This window comes from Tachysurus vachellii, chromosome 13, assembly GCF_030014155.1.
Source record: "Tachysurus vachellii isolate PV-2020 chromosome 13, HZAU_Pvac_v1, whole genome shotgun sequence".
Classification (NCBI taxonomy): domain Eukaryota; kingdom Metazoa; phylum Chordata; class Actinopteri; order Siluriformes; family Bagridae; genus Tachysurus; species Tachysurus vachellii.
This window is the reverse complement of record NC_083472.1, coordinates 9,775,735-9,786,532: the sequence shown is the minus strand read 5'-3', so window position 1 is coordinate 9,786,532 and position 10,798 is coordinate 9,775,735. Positions and strand designations below refer to the sequence as shown.

At 37.3% G+C, this 10,798-nt stretch overlaps 2 protein-coding genes across 2 annotated transcripts; one reads left to right on the top strand and one right to left on the bottom strand.

Moving 5' to 3' along the window:
• Positions 1-47: 47 nt before the first annotated feature.
• pin4 (protein (peptidylprolyl cis/trans isomerase) NIMA-interacting, 4 (parvulin)) lies at positions 48-5,028 on the bottom strand. Its single transcript, XM_060886051.1, has 4 exons — positions 4,904-5,028; positions 4,476-4,546; positions 3,110-3,229; positions 48-636 (listed from the first exon to the last, which is right to left on the bottom strand). The coding sequence occupies exons 1-4, from the start codon at positions 4,938-4,940 to the stop codon at positions 478-480; spliced, it is 387 nt and encodes a 128-aa protein (XP_060742034.1). The 5' UTR covers positions 4,941-5,028; the 3' UTR covers positions 48-477.
• Positions 5,029-7,347: 2,319 nt separating this feature from the next.
• Positions 7,348-10,564, top strand: nek12 (NIMA-related kinase 12). The gene is made up of 3 exons (XM_060885414.1): positions 7,348-8,933; positions 9,900-10,079; positions 10,377-10,564. Exons 1-3 carry the CDS (start codon positions 7,826-7,828, stop codon positions 10,532-10,534), a joined length of 1,446 nt encoding a protein of 481 aa, XP_060741397.1. The 5' UTR covers positions 7,348-7,825; the 3' UTR covers positions 10,535-10,564.
• Positions 10,565-10,798: the final 234 nt, after the last annotated feature.

Below are 10,798 nucleotides of genomic sequence, written 5' to 3'. Positions count from 1 at the left end.
TTGAGAAACACGAACACGGAAATAAACGTGATTTAGGTGCATCTTGATGTTGTGTGAACGTCATTGTTTAATGAAATCGTAGATGCCACTGTAGCTGACTCAGTAAATCTCCTTCAAGTAACCCATGTTTATCAATGCAATCATTTATACTAACTACTTTATCCTGGTTAGGGGGATGGAGGGGATTCAGATCATGGAAACACTGACCAAAAGGCAAGAAAAACATACAGGATGAGATAGCAGTTATAGCAAGGACTTATACCTAGGCTCAATGGAGTGTATGTGAGTGTGTATGTGTATGTGAGTGTGTATGTGAGTGTATGGGTTTGTGTGTATGTGAGTGTGTGTGGGGGTTTGTGTGTGTCCAAAAAGATGCTTTTTCAGTTTGGCTTTTATTAAATGATATTTACACCATTTGTTTAAAAAAAAAAAAAAAAAAAGCTTGGATGAACCATGAAGTCCACTCAGGGACAAAGGTCACTTTTTGCCTTCAACCATGATGATGTGGTAGCCGAACTTTGTCTTCACGGGAGGATCCGTGTATACAGGCTTATCCATTGTGCTGACAGGCAGCGCAAATGCAGCATCCTGAAATGGTCCCACCATTGATCCTCGAGTCATCCAGCCCAGGTCACCCTGGTAAATGTAAAACAAAGTTTCAAAGGTTTTTGATTTCAACCTTTCCCTAATTAGATCAAGTTAATGTTGACCCTGTTTTCCAGTGACCTTTCAAACCAAAACAAATGAGATAAACTGCAGCATGTGACATGACAAAAAAATGCGACTATGTAATGTGAGAAACACAGTTCTCTCTTTTTAGCCAAAGAAGTCAAATGTAATCAGAATCAGAAGGAGCTGTATTGTTTGCGCATACAAGGAATTTGTTTTAGTGCTTAACTAAGTACACAGTACTTACTTCCAGTACACAGAGGCAACACAGACAATAAAAATAAGAAGAGAATAAAAATAAATAATAAAAATACACATATGTAAATACAAATAGAAAAAAAAATTAAAAATAAATTGAAAAATAAATAAATTGTATGTATAGTTGTGCTACAGAAGGCAGAATGGAATAGAATGAGATGCAGGGATGTACTAGGATGGAGGTTGTAACAAATAAATATAAGATTATGGCACATTGTTACACCGTAATGGTGGGAACTTTTAACTGTTCATGAGGTAGATTGTCTGGGGGAAAAAACTGTTCTTGTGCCTGGTTGTGCTGGTCTTTGGGGATCTGTATCTCCGGCCAGATGGTAAAAGTTAAAAGAGCGGATGACTTGGATGTGAGTCATCAGGAGTGATTTTCTGAGCCCTTTTCCTCACTCTGGATATATACAGTTCTTGAAAGGTGGGCAGGGGAACACCAATATTTTTTTCAACAGTCCGAACCATTCTCTGTAGTCTTCTGATGTCTGATTTTGTAGTTGAGAAAACCAGACAGTTATTGATGTGCACAAAACAGACTCGATGATGGTAGTAGAACTGTTTCAGCAGCTCCTGTGGCAGGTTAAACTCCCTCAACTGGCTAAGGAAGTGCATCCTTTGTTGGGCCTTGTTTTTTTAACCATGTTTTTGATGTGAGTGTCCCACTTCAGGTCCAGGGATATGGTAGCGCCCAGGAACTTCAATGCCTTCACTGTAGCCACAGTGCTGTCCATGATGGTGAGTGTGGGTAGTGCATGGGAGGTTTCTCCTGAAGTCCACTATCATCTCCACTGTTTTGAGCATACTGAGCTCCAAGTTGTTGTGACAGCACCAGACAGCCAGCTCTTTAACCTCCTGTCTGTAGGCAAACTCTTCTCCATTATTGATGAGGCCGGAGACTGTAGTGTCGTCCGTAAACTTCAGGAGATTGACAGAGGGGTCATTAGAGGTGCAGTCGTTGGTGAATAGGGAGAAGAGCAGTGGGGAGAGAACACAACCTTGATAGGCTCCAGTGTTAGTGGAGCGGCTATTTGACATGAATATCCCCAGTCTCGCTAGCTGCTGCCTATTTGTCAGAAAGCTGGTGATCCACTGACAGGTTAGTTTGGTCTGAAGGAGTGTTGGAATGATGGTGTTAAAGGCCGAACGAAAGTCTACAAACAGGATCCTCACATAACGGACCCGTTTGCTTGATAAGCAAACTGCAGGGGGTCCAGTAACGGTCCAGTGAAGTCAGAATCAGAATTTATTGGCAAAGTCTTTCAGATAAGCCAGAATCAGTTTTTCTAACGACTCCGTGACAACAGACTAGTCTTCACTGATCTGGAGCGCAGGATAGGGGTGAGGGGGGTTACTGAAGGTTGTGTAAAGAGATTGACAGTATAGGTGTGGGCAGTTTCGAATCTACAATAAAACTCATAAAATCAGATCTTCAGCAAGTTACTGATTTGCCACAGTGCTGGGGGATAGTGTGTTGTAGTTGGTGATTGCTTCAGACCTTTCCAGACTGAAGCTGAGTCATCAGAAGTGAACTGATCCTCCAAATTTTTGGCAAAGCTCTTCTTAGATTTTCTAATCTCCTCAGTCAGAGTGTTCCTGGCCTGATTGTACAAGACCCTGTGTTCATTTCAGTGTCTGAGTTTGTCGGTAAGCCATGGCTTATCATTGTTGAATGTTAGATGACATCTGGTAGGGATGCGTATGTCCTCACAGAAACTGATACATGAAGTTACAGTCTCAGTGAGCTCGTTCAGATAATTCTAAGCAGCTTCAAAAACACTCCAATCAGTGAGGTCAAAACAGGCTTGTAAAACCCGCTCTGTATCGTTGGTTCATCTCTTTACAGTCTTTTAATTATAAGTACTATTTAAAAAAAATACTACCAGAAACACATGACCTGCTTGTTCCAAGAAGAGTAAACATTTTCCTCATTTGATGGTGACAGAATGAACAGACATGACAGAAGACAGATGTTTTAAGTCATGGACTGAACTTCATATGATCAATGATTTGACAAAAAGAGATACATGATCATTATGTAAAACCAAGTGTTTGAACAGGAAAGTACTAAACTGTTTTGAGATACAAATGTTAAGGATACCTGATGTATATCAGATACATATTTACCTCAAAACAGTGTTGTAATAATCAGGGCTAGGATGTGGTCTGTAAGCCTTACCCCTTGTCTAGCTTTGTCTTCGCTGTACTGTGATGCCACTTCACTAAAGCGCACTCCAGACTTCAGCTTCTCCATAGCCTCCATGCATTTCCCATGTTTCTCACAAAGAATATGGCGTACCTGAAAGATTCAAAATAAAAAGGCAAAATCATTTTTCACCTTCCATTTTAACGATAAGCATACTGCCAGTGTTCAGATGAACGAAAGCATTAAATCAGCTAACATGCAGGTGTGCTTTTTAAGTATATAGTTACTGTTATATACACAATAAGCCAGTTTCCTGCTGTCCACGAGAAAGGGCACAACCACATGACCACCACTGATTAGATTTGGCTGGTGAAGCTCAGCTCGGTAGTGACAATAACATGGTAGTGTGTGTCAAACTTATGCAAGTATAATCACTGTAGTGCTGCTGTAGATCAAAGGGAAAGTGCCGTGAAATGGCACAGACCGTGTGATTTGATTCTGTAGATTGGTCCTGTTGAAACCAAAAATCAATGAGATTTCTTTGGCTTGGCTGATTTACACAGCAGCTAATAATATTCAAGATACACAACACCTCCTGCAGGATCTAACCACATTTAACAGCGCCTTAGCAATTTTGCATATTAAAGTGTCTCATTGCTCTTAGTGCAGTCTAGAGCAGTTTCACATGTTTAAGAAGAGATCAAGATTTTCGAGAAGGACTGAGCACAAAAACACAGAAAACATGCCATACATCTTTTTATGCGATTGGATGCAGATTTGGTCAGTACAGTTTGATGCCATCATGGAAATACCATAATTATCAGGTGAAAGCACATGAATGGCATCACAGTGCTGTAATAATTACTCAGAAAAGCCATAACTTCACGTTTTGGGGGCATGCCAGTAAATGAATGTGACTTCTACACAGCAGACATTGTGCATGTTTATTCTTAAATTCTTTTTCAAGGCAAAATGTGTCTGTCGTTGATAAGAGAAAAAAGTTCTCAAACTTTTCACCTCCATAAAAAATACCACTGGATCAGACCACAGTGTAATTAGTACCTTGATCTCATGCACAGACTCAAAGTAATCAGGGTTTTCCACTGAAAGGATCAACTGTATATAAAAAAAGGACACATTGTCATTTTTTGCTGTCTACATGGCCCAGTGATTTTTAGTCAAGGTGTATGGATAGAACATGTTTGTTCATCTGAACACAGGGCTGCTGTTTGCTGGATATTTATGTCTTCCCTATACATTTCTCAAACCAACATCAAACTCTACCTGTACTCATGAACCACCACCCAAATAAGCTGTGGTCAACTGCTGTTATTACTGATGGACAGTTTGCATAGCAACAGGACATGCATGGTAGATAAACTTGTGTAGTTTCAGATACCTTTACTGCAGTGCCTCCTTTCTGAGCTTTCTCCTTCTTGTCACTCTTGTCTCCACTGTCCGAGGCACCTCCTGCTTACACAGCACACATTTTACCATCTTACACACATGGTTTGATCATCTTCAAATGATTTACCACCTGCCTGCTCAATTCATACAGCTAGCTAGCTATAGTGGCTAAGGCTTATGATGCTAGGTTCACTATCCACAAGTCATAACTTTATATGTCATTTTAATTACCAAACCAGTTCCCAAAACAAACACAAAACACTCAGTGCTACTCTGAACCAGCCAAGTTGCTTAGCTAGCTAACTAGCCTGCTAGCTATTTATCCAGATTCTGAAAGCATTTAGCTTTAGATGTACATCGATAAATTATTTGTTGCTGATGACTTCTAAAGATATGTTGTGATCATAATACATATCCTACCTTTTGCCCCCTTACCACCCTTTCCTTTAGGTGGCATTTTTATTAGCAGTTAGCTAACACTTCTCCCTACACCAGTATACAGACTCGGCCTTAACCGGGTTGCCAATTATTCAGGAACCCACCCTGAATGAAAAAACATGCTTTTTGGTTACACAATTCTTGTTTTAAAAACATCTTTTATGGGACATCGTTTGCAAGATTGTTATCAGCATTAATAATAATAATTATAATAATAATAATAATAATAATAATAATAATAATAACAATAATAATAATAATAATAATTATTATTATTATTATTATTATTGTAGGGGAAAAGAAACAGGACTGTATAAAATATAGTTTTAGATATTTACTATCTAGCAATTGATCCCAAAATCTTTTACAATTTTAAACACAAGGTTTTCTTTTGTTTATATGACAACTGGCAAAGAACATTAGCCAGTCACCTTTAGGGACTAGGTTTTGGTAACCACAAAAAAAACATTCTGGTCTTTCATGGTCTCAGAACATAATGCTCACCAAACTGGTATTATTTTGTGATTACAAAACAAACTCCCATGATTTTTCTCGTAATGTTTTCTCACAAGATTGACTTTCTGCATTTTTTTTTTACACACAAACTCCTGGTTTCATATGGCCCATTTCTATAAACATTTACACTGAAATTACAATCAATTAGTATTTGTTTAAATATTTGTTTAGGTGAAAAATGCAAATGAATGAATATATAGATATATCTTGTGTATTCTACAGTTCAGACAAATAATAATTATGCTAACTTTAGGTAAATGTTTTTTTTTTTTTTGTCAAGCAAAACTTTGCTGAAAAAAATCATATGGGAGCCAGAAAAGTTCTGTTCTCTGAATTCAATTCACTCTCACTCAACAAACATTTTCAGAATATTCTGAAAAAATCCTGATGAAAAGTCCAGCTGCCAAAACTCATGCTAAGCTTGTCAAGCTGGTACATTTCAAACAGGTTTTATAATTAAAAAACAGTGTTGTAGTTAGATCAAACTTAAATATTTATTCTAGACAATTATTAAGGAGACAAGTAAAAAATACGGACATCAGGATGGCAATCTGCTGCTGTGGGTAGAATCCGGGGTCTTTAGTTCAATCATGTACTCAGGTTAAAATGTGTCTGGGGTTTTGCATATTTTCTCTATGTTCACATAGGTTTCCAGTGTGTGCACTGTGATGCACTCAGGGTGTGTCCCTGCTTCATGCTTAGAGTTTCTGGGATAGGCTCACAAAAACCTGTAATAAAGTGGTTACTGAACATGAGTGAATGAAGTAACTTGAAGGAAGTTGGAATATTAGCTCACAATATGGCAAACATAATTCACCAGTTTGTCCAGTGTGTCTTGTATTTTGACAGCTGGTCAGATCAAGCTGGATTTTTTTCAGTAGGGGAACTCCCATTTCTATTTATTTAGTTACCTTGCACATGGTTTGTTCATGTTGAGGTGATGTGCAATTTTAGAATTGTAGATGTGGTGCCATCCAAATGCAAGGTTTTGTTTTTTTTCTTACTATGATCCTATGTGAATCACATAAGGAATTTATCCGTTGTATCATGTTATATTTATATTCCAGTGAAACGTAGAGTTATGTAAGAGTCCCCAAACCTTTATTTGAACTGAAAGTAAATTATAAACTGTATGTTAAGCTTATTGATAATTATGATCTCTTTAACGCAGTTTCTTTCATTTGTGTAACCTGGCAGCTTCCATAGCACACAGGTTGACTACATACACTAGCAAGATATTTAAGTTTTTAATTTTTCCTAAAAATATTTCCCAACAAATACACAATGTCACCTTCCAATAATTGATTTTGAGTTTCGGTGTTTTCAAATAAAATGTACATCAGAATTAAATTTAGTATACCTTTTATAATTTGATAATATTAAAGAATTGGACAGTTGTCTGAATACTTTTGCAAGGCACTGTATATGTGCAATACAAATATATTAGTTTGTTTATTAATTACTTTCTTATGTATTGCCAATCCAAATATGTAGCATAATTTATTAACAACAACAACAACAACACCAACAATAACAATAATAATAATAACAACAATATTATTATTATTATTATTATTATTATTATTATTATTATTATTATTATGTATAATAATATTTTGTATGTTATTATGTATATTATGTATATGTATTTAAATGTTTCAATGGCAATAATTATGCTTTTAATTAAAATGCAGAATAAGATGACAGTTATATGGCTATAATCAATAGGCAAAGACCAACAACTTTGGACAGCTATGGAGGCATCGTAAATGAACGGTTTGGAGGCCGAAAGAATCGACTCTCATAGTTGAGCAGAGCCGATTGCCCTCTGACTCAGTATCTGTTACTGATTCGCTGTCTTATCTGCGGACCAATGAAAAACCCGCTTGTCGGCGAACGGGTTGTTGCCACGGAGATGTCTTGACAAAACACAACAAATTGTTCATGGAGGTGACTTTAATGGTTTTAAGCTAGCTAGTAATGTTAGAAAGTAGGTAGAAAAGCAGCGAGAACGCTAATGCATATCGATTTAGTTTAGTCACAGCGTTGTTTATGAGCAGAAGCAAAGTAAATATGTTTTTAATAGTAAAGGATAGAGTCATATCACGATCGACACAGTAGTTAATGAGCTACATGTAGCATATTTCAAGCCAGGATTGATAGAACTACTGATCTGTAAAACTTTTACCATTATTATTATTATTTTGTTTACAAAGGTGTACAGGTGTTAAACCCCTCTAGTAACAGGTTTTAACAGCTAGCGCCTAATTTAATAAAAGCTTTATTATTGTACAGGTTTAGCTGATCAGATTAATCAGACTGGCTGAAACAATGCAGAGGACAGTGGGTTAATGAGGATAAGTTGAAAAGTTAGGTACGGATAAAGACATGGAAGCATACGAGCAAATTCTTGAACTTGGCAGAGGAGGAGCGGGTGTCGTCTTGCTGATGAGACACAAAGAAACAAAGAAACTCTATGCTGTGAAGAAAATAGAAGTTGACAACTCTCGAAAAATAAAGTCCAAAGACAACATACTGCAGGAGGCTGAAATTCTGAGGAATCTGAAACACCCCCATATTGTGATGTGGAGCGACACGTTCTGTGATCCAGCAAAAGGGCACATCTGCATTGCTATGGATTATTGTGACGGTGGGACGCTGGATGATCAGATTAAAGGCAGAAAGGCTGAAGAATATTTCTCAGAGGCTACAGTCATGAAATGGTTTGTGCAGATCGTTATGGCGGTCAGTTACATTCATTCTGTAAGAATTCTACATAGAGATATTAAGCCCTCTAATGTACTTCTAACAAAAAGGGGGATGATTAAGTTGGGAGATTTTGGAATATCAAAGATCATGAGCCACACACTGGATATGGCCTCCACATGTGTAGGGACACCCAGCTACCTCAGCCCTGAGCTGTGCCAGGATGTTCCATACAGCACCAAATCTGACATATGGGCCCTTGGCTGTTTGCTGTATGAGCTTTGTGCACTTAAACAGGCTTTTATGGCTAAAAATCTACTTAGTTTGTTTTATAAGATTATAAAGGGTGAATACAGCCCGGCACCTGCGAGCTACACAGATAGACTTCACACTCTGATTGATAAGATGCTGTGCTTAATTCCTGACAGCAGGCCAAGTGCTAGCTGCATCCTGGCCATGTCTTATGTTCAGGAACAGCTGGAACTGTTTATTCAGCATCAGGAGACAGAATTGACAAAGGTTAATGCTGAACCTATACCTGCCGAGAGCGAAGATGTCACATTAACCTGGAACAAAACTGTTTGTATTGAAGTGCCCGAAGCTGAGAAAATGGAAGAAAATTGTCAAACACCTGCTATTGTAGAAGACGAGATGACACATGCTGGGACTGAGTCTGATTATTCCGAAGACTTTGATGAAAATGACAGCATGTCATCTATTGAAGATGACTCAAAGAAAAATGCCTCCTCCTCTAGTTTATTGCACGAGGGAGCTGAAGAAGAGCTGCACGGTAAGCAGAGGAGATTTGCACATGAAACACTCACTGTCTTTTTCTTTGCATATTGAGTTGATCAGCTCAAGGACTAGGTGTGTGATCAAGCATTAGTATAACGTTACAGCATCATGAGATCATGTGAAACAGTTAGACATTAAGGTGTACTAGTAAAGAGTAAAATTACAAAAAAATATTTCAGACCAGTACAGCCTTGAGATATTTGAACAGGTATAAACAGGGCAGCCTATTTTTCAAAAAACAAACATATCAGTTAAAAAAAGAGAGAACAAACTCAAATTCTACATTATTACTGCAGGCTAAAAGCTCATTTCTTATCTAGGGATGTCAAATGTTCAAATATTTATTTATCTCTCTTCACTAACTGCTTCAGCTGCTTTCTACTGTGGATTCAAAGGGTATAGAATAAATGTGTGAATGAGTCGAATGACACACAAACACACACACACACACACACACATACATACATACATATGAAGCAAACTAAATTAGGATCTCTAGTGTTGAGAGGTGGCAATGTGTAATCAAATAATAAATGAGTGTTCTGGGGCTAATTAAATGAGATGTGCTTAACAATTTACCATTTAAGAACCACCAAGTGTCACCACCAAGTGACACCTAATCCTGCTGTACATTTTGTTGACAGACTGGCCCAATACAAACGAAAGAAAGAGCTGCAGTGTGACAGATTAATAAAAACTAAAAGAACATGCAGTACATTTCAAACTGTGCTGGATAAATCTGACATTATGTAAATGCTAGATTTAATTAGTGCATTACTTGAGCATGAAGTGTTCCACTGTCACAAAGTTTAAATACTTTAAAAGTTTTAATCAGATACCATGATGTGCTGATAACATTGTGATGAGTAATAATTATCCTATGTGTCCTAACGTTTAATTTTTTTTTTTTTTATTTTAACTTGAAATAAAATTTGGGTTTAAGGTCTGGTTAATGTTGCAGGTCTCCCTGATGATGTGGACGCTAACGAGTACCCAGATGACTTTGAGGATGAGGATGAATTGGCTGAAGTGGTGAGCTGCGCTCGAAATGCCATGCAGATTCTAACAGATGAATCTCTTGAGCTAAAGGACAGCGACGGTCCATCGGTCACTATGAGAACTCTGAGAGAGAAGTACATAGGTATATAAATAAATAGATTCATTATATTCAGAATATTTATTTATGAACAAAAAAACAACAAAAAGGATAATATTTCAGATTGTCGTCATCCTCAGCCCTTAAGCCATACGCTGCCTTCTTCAGTTTAGTTCTGGAGACTGAGGAGACTTAGTTCTGGAGACTTTAAAAAAAATTTTCTCAGTTGATTTGGCCTGCTCATTTGAATTCATGATAAGAAAAACACTTATTTGTTGAGTCATTTCAGAGTGATGAAATGCAGTTATGAATTAAGGTGTGTTCTCTCTGTTCTCGGTGCAGAGGATGTTGGACCTTCACTTTATGAGGAGATCAGTGAACATTTTGTGACCGGCTTGAAACCAGAGGACCTTCAGCCACAGTTCCAGCACATAGTAGGGAGCGACCATCTGGAGACCTGCTACCTCATATTCAACATTGACCAAGAGACAACGTGTTGAGCATGCAGCCTTCTTAAAGACCTTAAAAGACCTGACAATATGCTTTTACATTGCATTATATTTAATAAGTAATAGCAATTCATAGTTACTTTCACTTTGGTCACATTATCTATGAATAATAATAATAATAATAATAATAATAATAATAATAATAAGAAGAAGAAGAAGAAGAATCCTGAGGCAAAAAAACCCTTTCACTAAATATTTATTATAATCTTCTAATATTATATGCCTATGTGATTTACACCAATGTATTTATATGTG